Below are 27,837 nucleotides of genomic sequence, written 5' to 3' on the forward strand. Positions count from 1 at the left end.
ACCCCCGTCAGAGTTCTGCCACAAGAGGGAGCGAGACGCTGTGCTTATAATTCAGCCACTTGTGCTTTCCGTTGCACAAATAAACCGTAACCAGTAATAACCACACCGGCACCGACTCGTTCTGCGATGATATTTATTGAAGCCAGAAACACGTCTTTATTTTGCCAGCACTAAGCACGCTTCCACATGACTGCTTCTCACCCCTGGTTACTGCTTTGTAAAAGGACTATGGATTATAGGGGGAGAATTAATAGTTTGAACATTAAACAAGACATCACTTGTTTGTGATGTGGCACCCGGGAGAACAGTCTGTAAAGTAACAACATTTACATTATGTTGGGACGGACAAAACCGTCACTTCCAACTGAAATAAAATAAATAGAGGTGTCTGCTTATGTTAATGCTCCAGTCCCAAACCGAAAATATATACACTTTAACCTCATTGCTGCCAGAGCTGCCTGCAACACATTGCAAAGCGCCGAGTCTCTGGCAGTGCAGCGGTTAGCAAAATTTCCCTTATTTCCACACATCACAGAATTTGGGCACAACCCTATAACTCTTCCGACATTTTAAAATTGGAAATATGACATCCCTTCGGGGGAAGGTGTTACACAGGTGAATAATCTCATTTAACTGCAGTTATACCAGGTGAACAGGAACTGATGCTTTAAACAAGATTCAAAAGGCCAGTTATGAAGAAAAATAAAAACAGCTGAGTGCAAAGTGGTAACAAAAGCAGCATAAATAGGAGTAACATTGTCGCACCGTTTGATGCAGGATGGGCTTGGGATGCATAATACAGTCAGTCACGCAAACCAGGCCCAGTCCAGCAGTGAAAGGGGTTCTGATGGATAACTTTGTAACAGCAAAACCGGAAATGAAATGCAATCTTCCACATCCTTGGAACCGGAGATCTGGTACCAAAACATTAGCCTGTTGCGTAGAAAGAAAATACAATATTCGGTTTGATGTCGGTGTTCACACCGTTCCTGCAATCCGTTTGCCGTTCTGCTTCCGCTGGGAGGATATCACGGTGCGTGCGAGCGCAGAAGAATTACAGTGTTTTGCGGATGCTCAGGCAGTTGGCCGGCCACAGGACAGACACACACATGAAATGCAAAGATGATAAAAGTAGAAGATAAAACAGAAAACAAAAAGCAATGCCAGAAATGAGACGGAACATGAAAAATGCACTGTTTGAACGTCTGCCTGGTTTTTGCACATTATTCTCCTCTCAACACTTGAGAATTTCAATGCGTTGCAGACCCCTCGGACAGCAGCAGTCTGTACTGATTGCCGTTTGTTTAATAACTTACTTTAAAAAAAAAATGCCCAGAAAGGGAATCTTTTAAACTTAAATATATATGTTTTTTTTTTTACCTTAATGCTTTGTTCAGGAGATAGGAGCTGTTGAAATATTAAGAGACTGGGGGGGTCAAAATGGACGTCTCCCTTGCACATGCTCAGGTTACCGTGGTAACCAGATGCAGGCGATTAAACAAACAATTATTTTTCAAATCAAGACATAATACTCGTTGGCTAGATATTACAGGCCTTAAAGCAACAGCAGCCCCAGTACCCTATGAGTTTAAGCTATCTTATTTTTAAACAAACAGTTGTAATCAGAACAAATGTTTGTTTTTCAAAAGCTCAACCATCCTCCACAAAGATGCATCCATCCTGTAAGGGTCTGTGTGTGTAATGGCGTAATGCAGGAGGAGTTAGGCCTTTGGTTCCAATGCTATAAAACAAACAAAAAACATTAAAAATAAGGATAGTGAATTTAACTGCACTTTGGTAATTATGGAGAGATCTACAGGTCTCATCAACAAACTGGGAGCAGACTCGCAATGTCCAATGGAAGAAAAACATATTTATCGTGATAAAAAGGAGATAGATTCCAAATCGATGATATTGTAAATGTTTCTTCCCTTAGATTGAAGGGTTTTGCATGTTCTCCAAGCCAGGGGGGCTCAACTCCAGTCCTCAAGAACCCCCAACAGGTCAGGTTTTCAGGATATCCCAGCTTCAGCACAGGTGGCTCAATCAGAGGCTCAGTCACAGACTTAGCCTCTGATTGAGCCACCTGTGCTGAAGCTGGGACTAATTGAGCCCCCTGTGCTGAAGCTGGGATATCCTGAAAACCTGACCCGTTTGTTGGGGCTGGGGGGGCTTTAGCAGCCCTGCTCTAAACAATACAATCTCCACCTTCTTGTACATGTGCTTATATTTTAGCGGTCCTGATAAAGTGTTACAGAGCAAAGTTTCTATGGAAGCAGGTGGCAGGATTCCCAATATAAACCTCTCGCATCCACATTGTGCAGCAGGAATATGTTCCTGGCCTTTTCCTCTCTCTGCATTGTGTGTCACCCGGCAAGAGGTTAATACAGGAGGCGCTGCGGCTCTCCTCCGCCCCCGCAGCAGGTGGTGCACACGGCAGTGTAAGAGTAACTCGGCAAGCTCCGCCTGCTTCATGCACGCCGCTGACTAGATCAAGAAGTGAAATAAAACATACTGATGCACACACCTCTTCCATTACATTTATACACGGAGCAGCTCAGACATGTCTACAAATGGAGCATTTAAACCCAGCACATCATCTCATTAGGTCTAACAAGACTTTGCTGTAGTAAGCAGCTCCTCCCCATTTACTAAATGTGAGGTCTTAAAAGTCCGTTCAACAAGAACCCCTGTCCCGTTCAACAAGAACCCCTGTCCCGTTCAACAAGAACCCCTGTCCCGTTCAACAAGAACCCCTGTCCCGTTCAACAGTGGAGATGCGTTTTAAGAGCTTTTTGTTTCTGTAATGAGGCAATCATTCCTGCAAAGTCAGAGAGCAGCAAACGTCATCCGTGTGTTTCCTGTGCACATACTGAGCTTAGAGAGATTACACTGTATATACTTACTGTGTCTCTCTCTTCAAACCCCTGGTCTTATATTCTATTATCCATTACTAGATGTCTCCCCGAAGCGCCTTAGTCACCCCCCAATAACACCCTATACCTTTAAAAGTTATTACACTGAATTAACGACGACGCACAAACTCCCACTATGAATAAAACTAGCATTAGGAACGCAGATGTTACTCCGAGGTTAGCAAATATTTGTAGTACATTAGATAGTGTTTTAGATACATTCAAATGGGACTTTGCACAAGATAGGCTGTGAGTTAGAAGAATATATAGTGGTCCATTATTCTTTGCAGGAACAATTAATACAATGTTAAATTCTATCAAGACACTTCCAGCAAACAAAAGTACTTTTCCCTTCACTCCTCCTTCACCAACACGAGATTTCACAAACTGATGTTTGTAGAGCAGGTGAGAAAAGTGCCTTGTTGTTTAAATCAGGGGGGCTCAACTCCATTCCTCAAGCCCCCCCAAAAGGTCAGGGTTTCAGGAAACCCCAGCTTCAGCACAGGTGGCTCAATCAGTCCCTGCTTCAGCACAGATGGCTCAGTCTTTCATTGAACCACCAGTGCTGAAGCTGGGGTATCCTGAAAACCTGCAGAGTTGGCGGGGGGCTTGAGGACTGAAGTTGACCAGCCCTGGGTTAAATAACCACAACAATACCCAATAGAAGGCCAGCATTATGGAGAATAGGAAAGACAACCTGTAAAATGACAGAAAAGCATTAAGTGATACTGAGGCCCAGATTCACTAAAAGGTGCTACGCCTTCGCACGGATTCACTTCTATTCACCTGAATGAGCGATAAGGTGGGCTCCAGCTTGGCATCCTTTAATAATTTGGGGCCTAAGGCTTTTATTCATTAATGTGCAATAGTACCAAATCTGGCATAGCCACACTAAAAAAGTCCCGACATGAATGGGAGTTTCCATGAGGGCAGGGTTCCCCAACTCCAGTCCTCAGGGAACCCCAACAGGTCAGGCCTTAAGGATATCCCTGCTCCAGCACAGGTGGCTCAGACAAAATGACTGAACCACTGATTGACCCACCTGTGCTGGAGCAGGGATATCCTTAAGACCTGACCTGTTGGGGTTCCCCGAGGACAGGAGTTGGGAAACACTGCATGAGGGTGTCGCCTGTTTAACACTATCACTTTCGGTTTCTCGCTGACTATGCAGGTGCCACCGGCATCCAGTGGGTTAAATGCCAATTATACCAAACCTCAATGTAATGTGCACACAATCACTGCTGTACTTAGGCTTGCAGGAAACTTCCGCATAAAAATCATTGCAAGTCCAAGGCACGGAGATGGCCTGTAATTAACCCATCGCCTGCTGGAGAGGCCTGCAATGCATCCAGCAATACCAGAGTTAGCAGGAGTGCATGTAAAGTAGGAGTAAAACGGATGACGTGACAAAGGCTGTTCGCACATTTGTAAATAATATATATATATTAAAAAAAAAAAAAAGTGAGTTATTGCAGTGCATAATTACTCCAAGCACCCCCTAGTGGCACATCCTAAACCATTACCAGGCACTTAGAACTAACCAAACATACTTTTTGCCCCGCTTTCACCAAAACGGGCCGTGTATAACACCCAGATCTTTTGTTGACGAGGACCGTTTCCGACCGGGAGAATTCCCTCGTCACCTGGTTGTGCTTGGGGGGGATTCTCCCAGGAACAGTCAGGAAAGCCATATATTACAACATACCCTTCCCTTAAGCATTAGTAACACTGCTCCACTTTCCCTGCCCATCATAACTTTCCTCCGCCCTCCCCCACGCAGGCTCTCGGCGCACAGCTTACAACCTCTTTCCAACACTATGCATGTTAAACGCAGCAGGGTCTGTACATCCCAAAACCAGGGGGGGGAGTGTAGTTTAAGAACTGGATATAGTTCTTTTACCCCCTTACGAGGTGGTCTCGCCTGCAAATCCAACCCGGTAAGTGCAGAAACAAGAGTGAGGCTTGCCTCTCCTGCACTTAAGAGGTTAAACAGTTGGCATATTGCAAGGCAAGTGTCCCCTATGTGCATCTTGGGCCGCACACGGAGATTACCCTGCCTCCTCCCCACAGGAAACCTTCAGCTGCCGCCGACGCCGTGTCCCAGCGCCCGCGGTATCACCAGTCCGTTATACATTGTTATTATTTGGTCATTTACATAAAAGGGCGCTGTATTCCTTTGCCTAATAAGCGGGGTCAGGCCTCGTTCTCTGTCGGGGAAGAGTTTCCCAGCAGGGTGTCCGGCTGGTGGGTCATTCTGTCCAGTTCCTCCTGGACATTGGTCAGCACGGGCTTCTGTCCTGCACACAAAGCCAAACAAACACCGTCACCATCGTACTCTGGTCAGGTCATTCTGGAAAATAACATTTCTTTATAAAAAAAAGAAGAAGGGGTTAAACCAGTAGCAGAGATCCAGATATCCTTCAGCAGGGAGATGGAACAGCTGCCCCCCCCCCCCCGCCCAAGTTTTACCCTACCTGGCTTTTTGGTTGCCCCTTGCGTGGCTACCGCCGCCCCTCCCCCTCCTCCTCCTGGGCTCCCGGGAGATCCGGTCTTTTTACTCAGCAGACTGTTAAAGAAACTCGCCAGGACGCCCTCGCTGGCCGCAGCATCTGTAAGGAGAGAGGGCGTTCAGTCATCATCAGCTTCACGGAAAACGCAGAGAGCGACAGCACTTACCGTGAACAGTACACGGTTCACTTTGGTGCTAGAAACGACTGCTCCAAAAAGCAACTTCCTGTAATGCAATAGGCCAGGGCCAGGCAAGGGGTCTCCCGAAGGCCAGGGCCCGGCAAGGGGTCTCCCAAAGGCCAGGGCCCGGCAATAAATGTACCAGTAGAAGGGCTCCAAGAATATAATAATGTTATTTTGGATACATTACAAATGATGCCTAATTTGTTTGCAAGCATATAGAGCACCTGCACCATATATTAGTTACAGTGCATTAATCATAACAAGTTTTAATTTGAAACAAATGAGAAAAAAAAAAATGTAGGTTTGAAGCAGGGGGTCTCCGGAGCTGAACCGCATTCATTTCAGCTGTGGGGGACCCCCTGCTTCCCAATATACAGGCTGTTTGGTGCCAACGAAATGGCGGCTTTAACTGTCCCACCAGCCGTGACACTATCCCGTGTGCACATTTAAAACAGCAAAAAGATACCGTCAGCCACTACGGAGGTGTCTGTTTCTCGGGAAGCAGGGGGTCCCTGGAACAGAAATTACTGGGGTTCAGCTGCGAAGACAATCTATATTAAAAAACGGTCACTAGGAGTGCGCCTTTAAGATATAGATGCAGCACGTGACATTGCTCCCCGTGATAATACAACATACCCCCTTATATTACCGCGTTCCCACAAGAGGCAGCAGCAGCAGCGCAGAATATCACAAGATACCCTGTCATAGTGTAGCAGAGACAAGGAAGCTGCTACATCGGCACAGACTTCTCTTACAAAGTCTGGCAGTGTGCCGCTTAGGAATGCGGACACCCACAGCCACGTGGGAATTACACCCACAGCCACGTGGGAATTACACACACAGCCACGTGGGAATTACACACACAGCCACGTGGGAATCAGGAGATTGGAGTGTGCGATTCACAGACACAAAACTATCATTTCTGGTTCCCTTTCCTACTCTACTGAAAAGTTCTCACCGCCGTATTAGACCAGGAGAAGTGTAAATTCATTGCAATTAGATTGCAAGCTCTTCGGGGCAGGGACTCCTTTTCCTAAATGTCACTTTTATGTCTGAAGCGCTTCTTCCCATTGTGTTATTTGTTATTGATATGATTATGTCTCGTGTATTAGTGCTGTGAAGTGCTATGTACATTAATGGCACTATATAAAGAATGTGTGTGTGTGTGTGTGTACACACACATACATACATACACAGAAAGAGGTGTTTAGAGATGTAATAGAGTACTCCCTCCACTCTCCTTCACCTGCATGACCCCGTGAGGCTCTGCAGATCCTGCCCATACAATTTCCTAAGAAGAACACTCTTGCTGATTCACTTAGGTTGGGGCCATAGAAGGGGTAGCAGGGCTGGACCGCGCTGACGCTGAGGCTCGCCTGCTGAAATCTGCGTGATTTCATGCCCATGCAGGCGAGCCAGCGGGCACGATCGGGAGGAGACTGAGGGAGGCGGGGCAGTGACGTCGCTGGGCCAATCGCCCGCGACATACCGACGTCAACGTCACGGCGCCGATGTCGCGGCGCCGTGACGTTGACGCTGCTCCGTGCTGATTGGATGTTTTCAGCCGACAGCGCTCTGAAAAATAGTTTGGCTGTCGGCTGAAAAATCCAGCGCCTCAGCACGCCTGCGGACCCTCGCGTGAGCCCCCTCTAAAGACATCCTCATGGAGGATGCAGGGGCTCAGCGCGGAGCGTCCGCACGGCTCAGCGCTGCTTGTCCTTCTATGGACTCGGCCTTAGGTGTAACAACCAGCATTTTATTGCCTGCGATTTATGTTCCGTGCAGGGCTCTCTTTCGCCACAAAGTATCCAACCCGCTGGATTCTTCCGTTTGTCCCATTTCTGAACGGAAGGTCAGACTTACTTTTAATATTTGGATCTGGTTTCTTGACGGTTGCCATGGGGGAGGCATTGGGCGTCGTGGTGGGACCAGCCCGGCCTCCGGTGCGGGGGGATCCCGTGGGTGCACGGGCCGGAGACTCCTGCAAGAAAGGCAAATCTCAACAGCGTGACAGAAAACTGCGCGTCTATAATGTTCTAGATCAGGGACTGGTTTCGGTGAGACCGCAGTATACTGGCAGATTCAATCAGGACCCCACAGATTGTACAGTATAACTCAGGGGTGCTCCACTCCAGTCCTCAAGCCCCCCCCCCCCACCACCAACAGGTCAGGTTTCAGGATATCCGAGCTTCAGCACAGGTGGCTCAATCAGAGGCTCAGTCGAAGACAGAGCACCCCTGATATAACTGAGTAGAAGCACAGGGGAGTGGGGGAAGGGAGGGGAGAGAGGTGAGACATGAGTGGCCAAATCGTTCAGCCCCCAATCCCTCTGAATACCATCGCTCCCACCACTGGAAGACTCCATTCTTCCAGGCTCCAAGCAGATGAATCTCTTTTTGTATAGAGGGGTCAAACTTGTGATCCGTCACGCTGCTCTGATCAGCCGTTTAATCATAAGGGCAGATTTGGCAAAAACACGCATTTTTGGAGGGGGGAAAGAAAAAAAAAAAGGACCGCCGCTGGTTCCAGAATACACCAATGAGGTATTCTTTCAGATGTAGAACCTTAAAACTCACCTGCTAAAAGAAGCGTCCCTATATCCTGGACTCCTGGCTACTGTCCCACACCCACAGTCACTCCTACCAACCATCGTGGCCAAGCACTGCCATCTACTGCACATTTTCCCTCCACCCAAGTCTCCCAACATATCACTTAGATTGTAAGCTCTCCGGGCAGGGACTTCCTTTCCTATTGTATTATAATTCCATGTACTGCGATGTCTTTGCTAAGCGCAGCGCTATATAAATAAAGATATACATACAACAAACGGTGTATTTGTTTGCATGTGCAGCTTGGGGCAAGGATCAGTTTGGGGGTTCAAGGTCTGCAAAGGTGTTAAGTGTTTGTGTCAGTTCCTTGACACTACCTACCCCGTCACGTTCCGGAACCCTCGTCGTTCCTGGTGACGTATAAATAATGTTATTTATACAATGCCAACCGCGTGCGCAGCACTTTGCAAAACTACAATACAAGGCAAATAAAAGAACAAAAAAAATCGGGACAAGAGCAACAGGGAAATAAAGCTAAGGGAGACACTGCCCTGAAGAGCTTGCAATCTAAGTGAGGCGTAGGTTTTCTTGTCAAGTTTCATACTGTGTAATGGCGTTCTTTATAGATAATGTTGTATATACACTATTGTGGCCTCACCAGTGTCTTCTTTAAACATATTTGGGTGTGAGGTAGGGAAGATTTTCCTACTTAATACTTCTAACAACTGAATATCTCGCATCAACTCCTCTATAGGAATAAAACAAGACGATTCAATGCAATGGCAGTCAGTGGGATCGCGATGCAAGAACCCGTATTAGAGGTTAGTGAATCCAGGCGCTAGTGGGGTTTTATTTTAGTGTCTTTGGGGTACCCACCGAGGCTCTTGTAGGCGTGGCTGGCTGCTTCGCAAGGTAAGACTGCACGGAGGAGAGAGAACAGTTACAACAGAACAGTCTCCTGTATCATCTAAATGTAGTTTATTGGAGACATCTTTGCCAAACATTCACACTTCGTGTTTTGTTTTAAAGATGCACATTTCACTTCACCGCTTATTCAACTAAAACATATGATAAACATTGTATTATTTTATCCGCTGCTAGTGCGATCTATTGCTATTTGTGATATATATAGATTAGCTATAGAAATATATTAGCTAGAGAGATAGGATTAGATATAGAGATAGAAATGATTAGATATAGAGATATATAGAGATATGATTAGATTAGATATAGCAAGATATAGATTAGATAGAGAGATATAGATTATATAGAGATAGAGAGATATTGATGTCGAGGTATCTGTACCGTGTTAGCCGAGCTTAATAATCAAAATTAAGTCATAAACCTCAAGTCATAAATTGCATACTGCACAGGGGGGAGTGATAGGCTTCACCAACAGATAACATTCCAGTTGCTTTGTTTCTAAGAAAGTTTTTTGGCTTAATCAATTGTAACATCGCCAGAAGAAGAGATCAGTGTATCTCGAAAGTTCGCACAAATAAAAGCATTTCGTTAGCCACAGAACGGTCTCAACGGTTTTTGATATATATCTAGCTTTGTCTTTTATGCACCTACAATAACATGTTTCTCTCTTTTCCATTTCCCTCTCGTAGATCTTTTCAGCAGAATACCATTTGGTAACAGGGTGGCAGGAGATAAAGGAATCGGTATATACCAAACTAAGATGTCCAAATACAGCAACTGAACTATTAACCGTCCCGTTTATTCTGCGTTGTTTCCCCCATTTTAAAACGTATAATACCGAATGGTGGTTTCCTTTGTAATGTTTTCCTGGCATACCGTGAGGTACATTTGAAATGGCCATGTATTACCAGTCTTGTTGTGTTTGGTAATGTGGTTCAATGTATTTAAAAAAAACACATTTTTTTAAAAAAGGAGCGAGAGTTGCAAGACAGAACACACGGTAACCGCTGCACTGCCAGGGACCCTGCGTCCCGCCTCCCGCCATCCCACCACTGCACTGCCAGGGACCCTGCGTCCCGCCTCCCGCCATCCCACCACTGCACTGCCAGGGACCCTGCGTCCCGCCTCCCGCCATCCCACCACTGCACTGCCAGGGACCCTGCGTCCCGCCTCCCGCCATCCCATCGCTGCACTGCCAGGGACCCTGCATCCCGCCCCCCCACCGCTGCACTGCCAGGGACCCTGCGTCCCGCCTCCCGCCATCCCATCACTGCACTGCCAGGGACCCTGCGTCCCGCCCCACCACCGCTGCACTGCCAGGGACCCTGCATCCCGCCTCCCACCATCCCACCGCTGCACTGCCAGGGACCCTGCATCCCGCCTCCCCACCGCTGCACTGCCAGGGACCCTGCATCCCGCCTCCCACCATCCCACCGCTGCACTGCCAGGGACACTGCATCCCGCCCCCCCACCGCTGCACTGCCAGGGACCCTGCATCCCGCCTCCCACCATCCCACCGCTGCACTGCCAGGGACCCTGCATCCCGCCTCCCCACCGCTGCACTGCCAGGGACCCTGCATCCCGCCTCCCACCATCCCACCGCTGCACTGCCAGGGACACTGCATCCCGCCCCCCCACCGCTGCACTGCCAGGGACCCTGCGTCCCGCCTCCCGCCATCCCACCGCTGCACTGCCAGGGACCCTGCATCCCGCCTCCCCACCGCTGCACTGCCAGGGACCCTGCATCCCGCCTCCCACCATCCCACCGCTGCACTGCCAGGGACACTGCAACCCGCCTCCCGCCATCCCACCGCTGCCCTGCTAGGGACCCTGCGTCCCGCCTCTGCACTGCCAGGGACTCTGCGTCCCGTCTCTACGCATCTCCCGCCGTCCCACTGCCAGAAACCCTGTGTCCCGAAGATCCGCACTGCCAGGATCCCCGCGTCGACCCGCCACACTGCCAGAAACCCTGTGTCCCGAAGATCCGCACTGCCAGGATCCCCGCGTCGACCCGCCACACTGCCAGAAACCCTGTGTCCCGAAGATCCGCACTGCCAGGATCCCCGCGTCGCCCCGCCACACTGCCAGAAACGCCGTGTCACACTGCTACACAAATCCGCGTCCCCCGGTGGCCGCACTGCCAGGCGCCCCCCCAACACAAATCCGCGTCCCCCGGCGGCCGTACTGCCACAAACTCCGTGTCCCACTGCTACACAAATCCGCGTCCCGTCTGGCCTGTTCAATGGTCTCTCGTACAACCGGAATTTATTTCCCACGCACCTCATGGTGCAAGAACTGAAAGGAAACCCTACGGTTTTTACACAATTGCCCGTTACCGCTGCATTTTAGGAACATTTTCCTCAGTTACAAGTCTCTCGCCAAGCCCTAATAAAATATTTAAGCACTGTATTTTCTATGATATGTGGTATACTACATCAGGGATGCAAACTAGATCAATTCGACTCTCGAGCTATTAACCAAAACCACAGCGAGTGGGAAAGGAATGTGCCACGGACGGCCACGTACCTGCTGTTTCATGAGAAACACCTGCTCATCTTCTGCCGCTACCTCCTTATCATGCACCAGCTACAAAGAGAAAACTCAGATCAAGCTGGAGCAACAATACACCAGATGTTAATGCCGGATGCAGGAGAGAGGCGCTCAGTACCTTCCGAACAGGCGGCATCACAATGAAATCCTCATAGGCATCTTCAGGTTTCACCGTTGTGAAGTTTTCATGCAAAATTCCTATTTTCTTGTTGTTGTCCCAGCCTGCAGGACTAGGAGAGGAAGGGAGAGGAATGAAGGGGGAGGCCACAACTATATCAAAGCCACAATCCCCCTCCCCAGGAAGCCTTTAGGGGTTTAACTCATAATATTGGTATCTTGCTCCCTCAGCCTGTTCTGCGCTTTAAATTACAGGCATACCCCGCATTAACGTACGCAATGGGACCGGAGCACGTATGTAAAGCGAAAATGTACTTAAAGTGAAGCACTACCTTTTTTCCACTTATCGATGCATGTACTGTACTGCAATCGTTCTATACGTGCATAACTGATGTAAATAACGCGTTTGCAACAGGCTCTATAGTCTCCCAGCTTCAGAACAGGTAGGAGCCGGTGGTAGGAGCCGGTATTGCTGTTCAGGACGTGCTGACAGGCGCATGTGTGAGCTGCCGTTTGCCTATTGGGCGATATGTCCTTACTCGCGAGTGTACTTAAAGTGAGTGTCCTTAAAGCGGGGTATGCCTGTATTATTATTTTTTTAAAGTGTGTTAAAACCCAATTTTCTTCCTCCCTAGTGTTCGAGGTAACCTTTAGACTGCACTGGGCTCTGGGGAGAGCTCCATTTTAACCTCCCTGACTTATATTTCAAACACTTAAATCTCCTGAAAGGCCCATCGGATTTGAAAAAAAAAAAAAAAAGACAAAAAAAAAAAAAAATGTTAGAAAGGACGAAAAAGATATTAAAGTAAAAAGTGCTGATCAGCTTTAAGGGCATGCTAACTTAAGATTATTATTTTATAGAAACAGCGCATCTAGTAATGTTTTTTGTATTTATTTATAGTAGATTAGCAAAGTTAACCGACATTGCTTGGGTTATGACTTAAGCCGACATGACTGCTCGAGAATTCAAAGAAATCCTCCTCCTCCTCCTAATTGTAATTACTCAATTAAAAATAGAATTTATCCAACTGTATAAAAATAAATAAATAATACAAAATTAAAAAGATAAAAACCTGATTCTTGATCTCTGGAACCATCATGCAAAATTTGGTTACGATATCTTAAGGTGTCGAAATGCAGAACGGACCGACCACTTAATAAAATATATAGTAGACGTGATCCCACGTGGAACCCAACGTTCCTAGCAGCACACACCCCTCCCCTCAGAGTGTTCTAGGGGGTCCAAACCCTGACAGCTCGCCTTTTGATACATAAAGTCATCATTCCACGTTTGATTATTCTAGGTCTTCTAGTTTGGGTGTGAAATTGAATAGAATGAGACAGACACACACTCTGAAATATATACAAGATTAGGACTGGAAGCATTAGAGAACCAGTGCACTTTTATCCGTGGTAGTGCCACGGCAGAGCATATTATACAACAAGGAATGATCACGGTGAGCCAGTCTAAATATTGATGTGGCATCTACAATTTCTTCTGACTCAAGTAATTACATGGTCACGTACATCAAAAAGCCTGCGGTGAGCAGTCATGTGAAGGAAGAGAGAAAAGTGAGTTTAATACTCTGGGACGCAGAGACAGATCCAATGTACAGACAAGGATTAGAAGAAAATTATTCCACATCCCATTAATGTATACTCACATAAAAACGGCATCCTTCTCAACCACCGAGGCCGGGCTATTAAAGTGGAAACCGTAGGTTTTATGTACAATGTACTTGTATAACAAGTCCAGATTCTTTTCTTCCTTGACAGACGAATAAACCAAGGCGGAGCCATCTATCAAGGTCATTTAAGGAAAACCAAGGTTAATACCAAAGCGATTCGTAGCTTATACAAAAAAAAATTTGTGCAATTGCGAATAAGCATTTCAGAAGTATATACACAGTCTGGGAGAAGAAAAAATGTACATAAAAATGGCAATTAAATCTGTTTTCTATGATTTCTAAGGAAAAGTTTAAATAACAGAACATTTTTTATTTCCTTTCCATCGGTTTGGTTTTAGGGAGATGGGGGGGGGGGGGCAAACTCCAGTCCTCACGGACCACCAACAGGTCAGGTTTTCAGTATATCCCAGCTTCAGCACAGGTGGCTCAATCAGAGGCTTGGTCTTTGACCGAGGCTCTGACTGAGCTACCTGTTCTGAAGCTGGGATATACTGAAAACCTGACCTGTTGGTGGCCCCTGAGGACTGGAGTTGGCCACTCCTGTTTTAGTGGCTTGCACCTTTAAAGATCTTAAAGGTACCCTTAAGACCACGTCCCAGGATATGGAGTAAGGAGGGCGCTTCGTATTCAGCGGGCAGCTCTACAGATGTTCCTTCTGAAGCAGTCCCACCATGGCCAGCGGAGAAGAGAAGGGATCTGTGTCGCACTGTGCCATTTCAAGCTGTGTAAAGGATACACTGCAAGCAGAATCTACGGATGTGGGACTGAATGAAGTCAAAATGCTCATCTCTGTAGTCATGTTCCTTCTCCAACACGCTGACTGCATCGCACTGAAAAACAGCAGGACACCGTGCCACGTCACATAGGTAGCGGTCCATAGCCGATGAAAGGGCCTTGCCAAGCCCCGAAAAGCAGTCGTATTATAGGATATCGGCCTTCAATTATTTTGGCCAACGAATGGGACTTAAAAAAAAACCAAGCTCACTTTCTGATGAATTGAAATGGAAAGAAAGTTAGCTGTTGTCGTGAATGGAAGTTTAACGCAGCACCGAGGATCAGAATGTGTTAGTTTTGCATAGAACGGCAGAACAAGACAAGGCGGTTAGGGTCACAGAACTGGGTGTGGTTAGGGTCACAGAACTGGGTGTGGTTAGGGTCACAGAACTGGGTGTGGGTCGGACACTGCATGGAAATGAGAAATCTATGCTTTTTGTTTTAAAATAGTCTTTTATCAGCTTTATTTTTCTATCAACCCTAGTATGGAAATGACCGGTGGGAAAGCAGGAAGGAACTTATTATTAGAGGGGCATTTTGAAGGAGGAGGAGTTGGGACGACGCACAAGTTGGAGCCTTTGGGAGCCAAGCCCCAAACCTGCTCACCTTTGTGCAAACCACCAGCACGGGAATGCCGAGGTTGTCCGTCAGTATATTGTCCCCGAGTGGCAGGATAATGTTTTCGTCCTCGGACGCACCGGGACCTCCCCTTCTCTGCGGCGACACAGACGCGCCTCCTTCAGGCTCCACGTATTCCTGGAAATCTTTAACGACTGCAAAGAGAAAGGCAGCAAGTTAAGTACCATCCCCACGCCTGCCTCCTTATCAGACGGAGCGGTCTGCATGTGAATACGTGGAAACTCAGCGCAGAGGGGAGAAGCCAGCGCAGAGGGGAGAAGCCAGCGCAGAGGGGAGAAGCCAGCGCAGAGGGGAGAAGCCAGCGCAGAGGGGAGAAGCCAGCGCAGAGGGGAGAAGCCAGCGCAGAGGGGAGAAGCCAGCGCAGAGGGGAGAAGCCAGCGCAGAGGGGAGAAGCCAGCGCAGAGGGGAGAAGCCAGCGCAGAGGGGAGAAGCCAGCGCAGAGGGGAGAAGCCAGCGCAGAGGGGAGAAGCCAGCGCAGAGGGGAGAAGCCAGCGCAGAGGGGAGAAGCCAGCGCAGAGGGGAGAAGCCAGCGCAGAGGGGAGAAGCCAGCGCAGAGGGGAGAAGCCAGCGCAAAGCCCACATTGTTGCAAACAAAAAGAAATAGGAAGATAAACCGCGCAGGGAGAACATTACAGATACCATCGTTCTCTGGGCACAGGAGCTTACAGTCTAGTTTACTTCTAAACGGGAAAATGAAGCGATTTGCCAAATAACTCAATGAACGGATACTGGGATTTAAACCAGCGCCGTGTCACTCATGAAACTGTGATAGTGCCACGATCGGCACCATCATGGTCTATTGAATAACCCCCAATGCCTGCACTTTTTGGCCATCAAAAGCATATGATCCATAGCAAAAAATCAGCCAGTAATTGTAAAATCTGCTAAAAATAATCACGTGTAAAATCCTTATTTTGGTACCACCGACTACTTTCCTAGAAAATGTATGTTTATCGTTGGCACAATAAATCACGACGTGCAGAATGTGACAGAAGTGGCCGTATAATTCCCACGTACATATTCCTAAAGTGGCCAGCTAAAAAAAGAACGTGCCTGAGGGAAGCGGTTTATTTATATGCCACGGTCTCACGTGGCTGGAAGTACAGTAGTGTTAATAAGACTGTGTGTACTTAACATGCGCAACTGATCTTCCTGTTTCCATCACTGGGAACTAATAACACTAACACACAATACCGCAGTGTGCACAGCGAGGAATAACAGCCCAACACCACAGGCAAATATACTTTGGTATTTACCCAATAGGTGTCAATTGACAAGTTATGTAACATCAATATTTACTGAGAAAATGTATTGCTGCCATCTTAACCCTTCCTCTCCCAGGCTGGCACATGGCACGGCCCTTTCTGGCAGCAGAAATGTGGTACTGAATCATTCTGGCAAGTTATCCCCGTTTCATTTTATTTTTATAAATCGTTTATCAGTAACCTTTGCCTCTCAATGTTTACCACTGCAAATAAAAGACTCTGAATTATGAGAAGCCTTCAAAGCAGGGATGGGCAACTCCAGTCCTCAAGGGCCACCAACAGCTCAGGTTTTCAGGATATCCCCGATTCAGCACAGGTGGGTCAAAGACAGCCATCTGTGCTGAAGCAGGGATATCCTGAAACCCTGAGCTGTTGGTGGCCCTTGAGGACTGGAGTTGCCCACACTTGCTCCAAAGAAAACATGGAGAAAAAAAAAACAAGAGCTTTGTCGCTGGTATTTAAATATACAGACTTGCGAGTCTGAATCCATCCACCGGAAATCTCGCATATTCTCCATACAACCCAAATGAAATCAAGAGCCCAAACATGTGGTGGGCAGGATTACACGCGAGGTGGCAGAACACAGGCCTCAGAAATACAAGTTGTAGAGTGCGCTAGAAGGGCACTGTATGAAACACGGCATAATACGTCTATTTAAAAATAAGCAGCTAGGATTGTAGGTAAGTATTCCTCTGAATGCACGAGATAAGTATAGGACTCGGAAAAGCAAATTACAAGCAAGCAGTGTGTGCTTTATTTTTTAGTGAACCGATCACATTGTGAAAAAAAGGTCACTTCTAAACTGAATGGTGTTCTAAATCAGGGGGGCTCAACGTGGCCTCAAGTCTACCCCTTCCCCCACCCCCCCCCCCCCCAACAGGTCAGGTATTCAGAATATCCCAGCTTCAGCACAGGTCGCTCAATCAGTTCCTGCATCTGCACGTGACTCAGAGGCTCAGCTTTTGAATGAGCCTCTGATTGAGCCACCTGTGCTGAATCTGGGATATCCTGAGAACCTGGCCTGTTGGGGGGGGCGGGGCAGTTATACACTTTATATCTCACAGCTTCCCTTTAGGGAAAAACAGAACAGGGCATTTTATTCATTATTTGTGCTGTGCTTAGCCAACCCTCAAGCTGTTATGCTGCTTCTATACCACTATTACCCAGCATTGCCTGCTTCTACACCACTATTACCCAGCATTGCCTGCTTCTACACCACTATTACCCAGCATTGCCTGCTCTCCCACAGACATCTCCGCGAGCACGGAAATCCTGGCAATGTTTTGGCATATTTCCTTAACCCCCGGCATCCCACAAAGTGTTACAGAAGAGACGGTAGCCTCAGACTCCCTTCTTCCACATCCCTCCGTATAATGCATCTTCCCCTGCAATTATTTTTCTCAGGATTTAAAGGGCAAACGAACCACGTAACCCCTTGGAAAAAATACATCTTCTATTACACGTACAGTAGAAGGCGTCCGAATCCCAGAACAAGGTCACACGTACAACTTCTCTTTAAGGGTGTCCCACAAGTGGGTTAAGCAGAATAAAACAGGTCGCTGCTCCACATCTGTATGGTTTATACAAAGTTGTGCTAACCATGCTGCAGTGGATATGAGTATCATGGAGTGCGCATGCGTCAAACTACAATGGACCGGACACAATGAACAAAGAGCGTGTACTGCAGGATTTTACACAATTATTTGAATGGCTGAATAACGAACTGACCGACACACATCTGACACTTACCAAAGATTACAATCTCTAGTGATGGGCCAAAGGGGCGGTCCTGGCAGTGAAGGTGTTAATACACCAAGTAGAGCAGGGGTGGCCAACTCCAGTCCTCAATGGCCACCAACAGGTCAGGTTTAAGGATATCCCTGCTTCAGCACTGGTGGCTCAGTCACCGCCACTTGGGCTGAAGCAGGGATATCCCTAATCCTAGGCCTGTTGGTGCCTCTTGGGGACTGGAGTTGGCCTCCCCTGAAGTGGAGCATCTGTCCATCAGTTGAACCTTTTCTCTTCCACCACCTGTTTGCCGAGACCCACTCCCCCCTGGCCCGGGACGTGGTGAAGTCCCTCCCCCCGGCCCGGCGGGACGTGGTGACGTCCCTCCCCCCGGCCCGGCGGGACGTGGTGACGTCCCTCCCCCCGGCCCGGCGGGACGTGGTGACGTCCCTCCCCCCGGCCCGGCGGGACGTGGTGACGTCCCTCCCCCCGGCCCGGCGGGACGTGGTGAAGTCCCTCCCCCCGGCCCGGCGGGACGTGGTGAAGTCCCTCCCCCCGGCCCGGCGGGACGTGGTGAAGTCCCTCCCCCCGGCCCGGCGGGACGTGGTGAAGTCCCTCCCCCCGGCCCGGCGGGACGTGGTGAAGTCCCGTCCCCCCCCCGGCCCGGCGGGACGTGGTGAAGTCCCTCCCCCCCCCGGCCCGGCGGGACGTGGTGAAGTCCCTCCCCCCCCCGGCCCGGCGGGACGTGGTGAAGTCCCTCCCCCCGGCCCGGCGGGATGTGGTGACGTCCCTCCCCCCGGCCCGGCGGGATGTGGTGACGTCCCTCCCCCCGGCCCGGCGGGACGTGGTGAAGTACCTCCCCCCGGCCCGGCGGGATGTGGTGAAGTCCCTCCCCCCCGGCCCGGGATGTGGTGAAGTCCCTCCCCCCTGGCCCGGGACGTGGTGAAGTCCCTCCCCCCCGGCCCGGCGGGACGTGGTGAAGTCCCCCCCCGGCCCGGCGGGACGTGGTGAAGTCCCCCCCCCCCCCGGCCCGGCGGGACGTGGTGAAGTCCCCCCCCCCCGGCCCGGCGGGACGTGGTGAAGTCCCCCCCCCCCGGCCCGGCGGGACGTGGTGAAGTCCCTCCAGACTTACTCTTTTGTTCCAGGTCCCGGAGAATCTCTGGGGGGATCCGGAGTTTGTCTATATGCTCTCGCAAAACGCTGGCCCATTTCAGCAACGATTCCATAATGGTCCAGGGCCTCGACATGTCCCCTACAAACACTGCCAGCGTCTCCCTGATCGAGTCGGCGGACAGGGCGAATTTTAGCAGGCCTTTGTGGTACAAATCCCCGTCCAAAATCCACACGTTGCAGCGCGTGTGATCTGCGGAGAACAACAACTCACGGTAAGGAAATGTAACGTTTCGGTCTGCAAACAGCCCAGCCTTCTGCACAAAGCACAGGGATAACCAGCTAGAGGTGCAGTCCCACTTATGTACTGGGGAGGTGCAATAAAGTGACAATTGTGGCTCATGCAGCAACTGTGTTTATACACAGAGTAAAAGATATCCTAAAAACCTGACCCGTTGGTGGCCCTTGAGGACTGGAGTTAAGAACCCTTGGGTTTGGGGCCGAGTGAAGAAACCGCAGCTGCAGTCATTTTAAAGCTAAAATGATAACTAAAAACTATTAGATGATGTGCTACAATGAAGGATATAAATAGCAGTATATTTCAGCCAGAAGTGGGACTGCACCTCTGGTAATTGTGGTTGAATATGTAAATAAAAAATCATACTGGAACCTCACATCCATCATTAAAACCCTACAAATTCAAAGGTTTCCTGACTTTCATTTTAAAAGGAACAAAAATCTGCAAATGTACCTGGAGAATTGCGGGTTGTGCCATGTAAAGAGACTCGTGTCATCTGTAAGGGACGAATGTCACTTTAGCTTTTAAAGCAGCAGTCCAAGCTGATGTCCCCCCCCCCCTTTAATATGTGCATTAATACAATGATAAGCAATTATGTAAGTTGCCGATCGATCGGCAAAGATTCGGCTCAGGGGTTCACTAAATGGCTGTCAGTGCAGCAGAAGAGGACCAAAGATGCAAAGTTCTGTGAGGATGATCATGTGACCAGGCAGTCATTAGATACAATTCGTGCACTGCTAGAGAGAGGGCAGGGCTCAAAAAAAGGGTGTGCCAGAGCCTGTTTCAGAAGAGGAAGGGGATGGGACTTTGTAAATGGTTGCTATAGAAACAAAAATGCTTGTTACATTATACATTAAAAAAATCATTTGGAGCTTTTTTTTTTTTTTTTTAAATGCTACAAGTATTTTCTCATAGTACAGAACTGATTTATTTTAAAAAAATACATAAATAAATAAAAATAAAAACACAGACGTAGGATATTGCTGGGTCTGCAGAATTAAACCAGATGACAAAATAAGCAACAAGCAGGATTTATACTCTCTGGTGGCAAGTGTACATGCGCACGTTTCCCTTGAGGGATCCATAGCAATCACAAATATTAATTAGTTTTGTCCTCGCAGCAACCGGCACGTGAAGAATTATCCCAACAAAGCAAATGTTCAACCCATTTTCACCTTCATATATCGCCCAATAGAAAGTAAACCTCCAGCACTACGTATCCACTCATGTGTACGGAGAAATCGACATCGGCTCATGTGCCTTGTAGGAAAAGCATGCGTTGGATAAGACTATAAAGCACTCATTGTTTGGGGACAATATCAGCCATAATTTGTCACGCAGCTGCTACTTGGCACACGCAGGTGCCGTAAATAGCTGGCAGTTTGCTGGAGAGAGGCGTCGCAACACACAGAGCGCTGCGAATAGTCCGACTCGCTAGAATAAGACCTGGCAGGTTCTGCACATGTCTGTCTGAAAAGTAATACGCTTTACAGATCATGCCCTGAAACAATAAGCATTCTGCAGTGTCAAGGAAGGGTGGGAACTCACACCCAAGTGTCAAAAAGTGCATCAGTTTAACCGCTCCCTTGACAAGAGGAGCATAAAACACATGGACTATAATCTACACCCAAGTACCATCCTCTTCCAGCATGACATATAATCTCGGGGTGAATCATCGCTTGGTTCTGCCCAATTGTTTAAACTAGTCAAGATATTCTGGCCCCACCCAGAGAGCGTCACCACCAGGCCCATGTGTAGAACACACACACAGGTTTGCAAAAATTGGAATGGTGTGACTTTATTAACGGGAGATGTGTCCTGGTGGATGCCACCGCTGCAATATTTTCAGGTTCTAGGTGTAACACCTTTTCCATGGAATCAGCCCTGGACTTGATCACACACACACACACACACACACACACACACACACACACACACACACACACACACACACACACACACACACACACACACACACACACACACACAATTTAAAGAAAGCTTTTTAAAATCGGACTTTTACAGATAGGACTTAACTGACAGATTTCAGGACCAGACACTAGGAGGAATTGCCTGACAATAATCAGCTCTTAAATATTAGTGGTTTGGTTTTTTTGTACTTTTAAGAATGGAAATGTGGCCATAGTGTAAAGGCAGCGTGCGCGTATAGCATGACCAGCAACCTTGTATCAGGGCGAGACGGGGAATTGAACGTACTGCGTTTCTTTTCTTTTTGGAGGTGTCTCCGGAGCAGAACGCATTCATTTCAGCTCCAGGACACCCTGGCTCCCTAAATACTTGCCTCCAAACCTGCTGCCGATATGGACCCCCCCGAGGGGAAGCAAAAGCGCTGCTTAAATGTCGCACACCACACGGGCCAATAGGAAGGTGCAACATTATCCTATCGGGGGATTTTAACCTGCTGAAGAACCGGTGGCATCTTTCCTGGTAAGCATTTCAGGAAGCAGGGGGCCCCCGGTGCTGATTTCAACGCGGTTAAGCTCCGGAGAGCCCCCCCCCCGAATCCTGTATATAGGGGGGGGGGGGGAGAAGGAGGCTCAGAGAAGACTCCTTTTTTAAACAACACAATCCATCTTTAATAATCACCATATTGTTTAGTAATTAAGGATGGTTATAATTTGAGAAACTCATGTCAAAAGACAAAGAGAGTGGCATAAAAAGGGATGGTTTAAGGAGAAAGCAAATTTGGGAATAAGCGAGTCATCTAAATTAAAGGAGTATTTCCTTTAAAAATGTAAAGGGCCCCGAGGTGGGAAGCAGGGGGGTCTGCGGAGCGGTACAGCCTTCATTTCAGGTCTGGTGACCCCGATTCCCGAGATACTTACCGAATAAGACCAGGCCGGTATCTCCTGCATGTTTATAGGTCCCGCGTGACAATAGGAAGTGGTGACGGACGATATCACAGCTTCAGATTGGCCTGTGACCTTTAAACCGCCATATTGATCACCCAGCAGAGGCCGCTACGGGCGTGACCTACAGAGGTAAGCATCTTGAGAAGGAGGGGGTCCACAGAACTGAAATCAACATGGTTCAGATCCGGAGATCACCTGTTTCCCACCTAGCACACCTTTAAAACTTAACCCTAAAGTGGCGAGGAGGTGCCAGCAACGCATTCCTCTGGCCATGAAAGGGTTAAACAGATGTGGTATGTCGTTTAGCAGCAAGCCAGTAAAAAAAAAAAAAAGAAAGAAATGAAAGCGAAAAGTGTGCACCAATTTGCAGAGCTCACCGTCTCGATCTTCATCGTGAATGTTCAGGTATAAATATTCCAGACCCCTGCCTTTCTTGTTTTGCTCCGCTCCTTGTAGTTTTGCCATGAGAGTGGTTTTTCCCGAGCCGTCCTCCCCTGTACAATTACAACCGCAGTAAATACAAAACACATGCGCTGCGTGGCGTTCATACAATAATCACGCCGACACCTGGCAGATTGTCAGTCGGGACATTCCCCTAACCTCCTCTCTTCCCCCCCTCCCCATAGGGAAAAATTAACACTTTTCTGGAATACTAGTCGCAGAAACCTTCAATAAATATATTATCTAAACAGGAAGAAAAAAAATCAAAAATGTCCCCAACAGCTGAATAACTGATAACAAGATGTAAAAGCAATAGGATGCACTTCCCTCATTAAGATTGTGAAATAAGCAAATTATATAAAGTATAAAAAGCATGAACAATTCATTCTCACGTCCTCAGCTACATTACAAAGCAGAGTGGGGTTGCTACAAGATGTTATATTGTAAACTGAACACCAACTGCAAGAATGGTGTTAAACTAATACAGTACTTACCAAACACCAGTATGTTTTTTCCAAGGGGTAACTTCGATCTAGCGCTGGTGGAAACTTCACTAAGGATCGATGACCTACGGAATAACGAAAAGCTTGTCATTTTGCTGTTAATGTATGTGATCCTCACTTACACAAGGAGATTAACATGTGACAGGAGGATAGAGGGAGGGAATGCATTGCTTAAAGCAACACTGAAAATATAAAGAACTCCAGTGTCTCCTTACCAGTTCTTCAACAGATTACCCAACCTGACAACCCCAATAACACAATGACTAGTGATTAGACGCAGGTCGAGGATTCTGGGTAACGACACACAGAAGAGCACATGATGGGGGTGTTTCCCTTTCATTCTGATCATGGATCATTTGATCCTTTTCTACATCAACTTAATGCTAAAGATTTAGATTAGAAAAATGAAAACGATCTACTGTGAAGAATGAGAATATTAAGAAATCCCCTCCATAAAGTGAAAACCAATATTTGAAATTGCAAACGACACCTCTGAGGGGTACAGCCACCGCCAGCTGTCGTTCGGAGCCTGGGGAGATGAGCCAGCTTCATATGGAGGGTGAGTGCAAGGTGACCACAAGAAAAAAGTTTATGTTGGTATTAAATGAACATTAAAGGCTCATATGAGTATATATTGCTAGTATATACACATCATAGGCTACCAAATAATGTGATGAAGTCTGCAGTGCTACCCCTCTACTCCCCCCCCCCCCGCCCCCCCACAACTTTCTACTGGAGTCACACCACAAGAAAAGAAGTAATCAGGAGCTGGATATCAAAAAGTAGTAACTGGAGGTTGATTTTTGCAGGGAGCGTAAATTCTTCTATAGAATAAAACTTGGAAATATTAAAAAATAATAATAATAATTTACAGCACCAAATACAGAAATGGCCCTACACAGGAATATATACCTCAAAACATCCTGCCACGTCACAATTCTGAAGATTGACCAATCTAACAGAAAACACAGACACCAAGTCCAATTAACAGGCTTAACACTGCTTAATACAGCAGGGTGTGGTAATCCCCAGGCAGTTTGGGGAGGTTTGGTGCTGAGAGTCTTGTAATGCTCCTTCAAATTGTAATAAAAACATGCAGCACAGCAATTACTTTTCCCACACTCCAGTCCTCAAATTCCCCCCCACCCCAAACAAATGATAAAAATATATTATATACATACACACTGTATGAAGGTCAGGTCATATACAGCAGCAAACATAAGACTTATTCATATAGGTGTAATCACTCTGCTCAGTTATTTATACCGCGCATTTATGATATCATTACAGCCTCTCACTACTTGAGACATTTGATATGACAGCAGCAAATGTGAGGGAGAGTTTGACTAAATCAGAACCAAAAAGGCAACGGCACAGCTAGTGTATGGTTCTAACACTTCTGTAATCACTGAGGAATGACATGATTCCTATGCAGGGTCAAAGTGATGGTCAGAAATAGATACGGGGTATAGATGCATTTGTACAATGTTGTGTTATTTGCCGCAGTGAGCATCATGTACTGGGTGCAAACTCAGCTACAAGAGAAAAATATCCTTCTTCCTAATGCAAGGTAAACACCTACAGCCCTTCACCCCTACGCTGCCATGCTTGGCGGGTCCCTCTAGCAGCTCAGGGTAGGATGACTACGCCTGTGCACCCTTTCTTCTTAACCCTTCTTTGCTGGCCAGGTACCTGGCAGGTATTGTCCTGCAGACTACACCAGCACTGCACAGGATTCAGGGTCTGTCAGAGCACCATGGATAACAGTGGTTATCAGGCTGTTTTGAAACAATAAATAACATTACAATGGTATAAATCTGAATTCAGTGAGACTCCACTCTGAAGACACAGATGCTGCAGAGGAGAAGACAGTCAAAATACAGCCCTGACCTCCCAGGGGAATATAGCAGACCCGTGCCTCCCCCCCGGTGTATATAGCAGACCCGTGGCCCCCCCTGGTGTATATAGCAGACCCGTGGCCCCCCCTGGTGTATATAGCAGACCCGTGCCTCCCCCCCGGTGTATATAGCAGACCCGTGCCTCCCCCCCGGTGTATATAGCAGACCCGTGCCTCCCCCCCGGTGTATATAGCAGACCCGTGGCCCCCCCCCGGTGTATATAGCAGACCCGTGCCCCCCCCCGGTGTATATAGCAGACCCGTGGCCCCCCCCCGGTGTATATAGCAGACCCGTGCCCCCCCCCGGTGTATATAGCAGACCCGTGGCCCCCCCTGGTGTATATAGCAGACCCGTGGCCCCCCCTGGTGTATATAGCAGACCCGTGGCCCCCCCTGGTGTATATAGCAGACCCGTGGCCCCCCCTGGTGTATATAGCAGACCCGTGGCCCCCCCCTGGTGTATATAGCAGACCCGTGGCCCCCCCTGGTGTATATAGCAGACCCGTGGCCCCCCCTGGAGTATATAGCAGACCCGTGGCCCCCCCTGGTGTATATAGCAGACCCGTGGCCCCCCTTGGTGTATATAGCAGACCCGTGGCCCCCCCTGGTGTATATAGCAGACCAGTGGCCCCCCCCTGGTGTATATAGCAGACCCGTGCCCCCCCCTGGTGTATATAGCAGACCCGTGGCCCCCCTAGTGTATATAGCAGACCCGTGGCCCCCCCTTATGTATATAGCAGACCCGTGGCCCCCCCCCCCCCGATGTATATAGCAGACCCGTGGCCCCCCCCCTGATGTATATAGCAGACCCGTGGCCCCCCCCCTGATGTATATAGCAGATCCATGGCCCCCCCCTTGTGTATATAGCAGACCTGTGGCCCCCCCTAGTGTATATAGCAGACCTGTGGCCCCCGGTGTATATCTAAACAGAAGTGATATGCTGCACACCACAATTAAATAATACATTCAATATTACCGGTGCTGCTGGTTCAATGGGTACCTGTCCTGGTAATCCGAATCTGAACTGCTGAAAAAGGAGTTTGCTGAATAGAAAAATGTATTGTGCCACACAACGTTTCGACAGTGAAGGTCTTTATCAAATGACAAAACCCGCAGTGCGTTCGATCTCCTTTTCAGCACCCCCGGTGTATATAGCAGCCCTGTGCCCAATATATATATATATAGCAGCCGTGTATACAGCAGACCTGTGCCCCGTGTATGCAGCAGCCCTGTGCCCCGTGTATACAGGAGCCCTGTGCCCCGTGTATACAGCAGCCCTGTGCCCCGTGTATACAGCAGCCCTGTGCCCCGTGTATACAGCAGCCCTGTGCCCCGTGTATACAGCAGCCCTGTGCCCCGTGTTAGGGTAGAACTGCTTGCATATATCATCAGTCTCACATGATTTCTAGCTGCCTCACAGAGGGACAACAAGTGGCAGCTCCTGTCAGAGGGACAGGGGAACCTTTATAAGGGAGAAGGTGGCTCGGGTCCACCTCCCAATTAACAAGGGGTAGGGGGGTAATTAACCGCCCGGGTTGGGGTTTCAGGGCTCCCTCCTCACCACAGGCTCTGCCCCTCCTCCTCCTCTTCCTCCGGCCCCGCTGCTTCTCCGCCCCGCTCCGCTCCCAGCAACCGCCTCTCCGCCGCCATCTTGCCACTGCGGCCAGCCACAAAGAATGACATCACCGGGGTCTTCCCGCAGGACCCCCGCCCGGTGAGGCGACTACACCGCGCCTGTCACAACCGCATGCTCTCCTGTTCTCGTGACCAGTCCGCGGTGGTGCAGGGGGGTATCCAGGGAGAGATAAAGCAGCTGCATGGGCTGCCGGATAGCAATGTTACAGGCCGTTTGCTTATTAATTATTTGCCGTCAGGCATCTCTAAGGCATCAAAAGCGTCTGGGTCTTTGTAAGGGGGATGAGGTCATGGCTGGAGGAGCCGCCCTGTGCACACAGCGCCACCTGCACGTAGCACAGCGCATTGCACACACAGCGCCACCTGCACGCAACACAGCGCCACCTGCACGCAGCATAGCGCACTGCAGCTTCTATTGTCAAGGCTTGACAACCTATTTCAGCTGTATGATGTCACTGCTTGTAGTGACGTCACGGTCTTCGTTTATATTTTTATTTTAGCAATTTCAAGTATGTCCTGGGCATAGAGTTAAGATGACAAATAATACATGATTACAAATACAGTTACATAAGTGAACAGGGTATACATTATATACTAGACATTGCATGCACAGTTAGAGATAATATATATAGTATAGGTATATGTAAAAGTTACAGACCAGATTAAAATGTGACTATGTAACTATGATGTCACCGCCTACAGGAGCTATGTGATGATATAATGCTTAGTATCCTTCATGCAGCAGCCTTGCTGGTATAAACAGCACTGCACGTAGTACAATTTTCAAAGACAATGAATCCTTAACCTAAAAAGATTGGGAACCACTGTACAATTGAATTTGTTTTCTTGATTCTGCACCCTGCCCCCTCCCCCCTCCCCATAACGCACATCATCGTTCTCCCAGCTTTCGCTAAATTCAGAGATACTAAAAGGAACAAGACTTTGACCAAAATTGTCACTGTGATAGAGAACAATACCATTCCACACCGGAGCACTCTTTTTACCGGATTTAAACCATTTCGAATGTTGGTCCAATGAAAACATGGAACCAGGACAAAAACACAATCATCCATACACTGTAAAAATATGGGTAACAAAACATAGCCACACAGAATACACCTGCGGAGTGTCGGCTATCATACATAATCCTGCTTGGGCTGAGATTGAGGGGGAAATTGTCTTGTTATCCAATATAATAAATATCTTAGTCTTAAAATGTTCAACCGTGCATGCAATTTTT

General features: G+C 48.2%; 1 protein-coding gene across 1 annotated transcript; it reads right to left on the reverse strand.

Moving 5' to 3' along the window:
- Positions 1-116: 116 nt before the first annotated feature.
- DYNC1LI2 (dynein cytoplasmic 1 light intermediate chain 2) lies at positions 117-26,853 on the reverse strand. Its single transcript, XM_075576769.1, has 13 exons — positions 26,524-26,853; positions 23,057-23,130; positions 22,499-22,615; positions 18,973-19,203; positions 14,815-14,981; positions 14,171-14,264; positions 13,411-13,546; positions 11,748-11,859; positions 11,606-11,665; positions 9,032-9,073; positions 7,470-7,587; positions 5,390-5,524; positions 117-5,212 (listed from the first exon to the last, which is right to left on the reverse strand). Exons 1-13 carry the CDS (start codon positions 26,643-26,645, stop codon positions 5,109-5,111), a joined length of 1,512 nt encoding a protein of 503 aa, XP_075432884.1. The 5' UTR covers positions 26,646-26,853; the 3' UTR covers positions 117-5,108.
- Between the last annotated feature and the right edge of the window lie 984 nt (positions 26,854-27,837).

Source organism: Ascaphus truei, chromosome 19 (assembly GCF_040206685.1).
Source record: "Ascaphus truei isolate aAscTru1 chromosome 19, aAscTru1.hap1, whole genome shotgun sequence".
NCBI classification, from domain to species: Eukaryota; Metazoa; Chordata; class Amphibia; order Anura; family Ascaphidae; genus Ascaphus; species Ascaphus truei.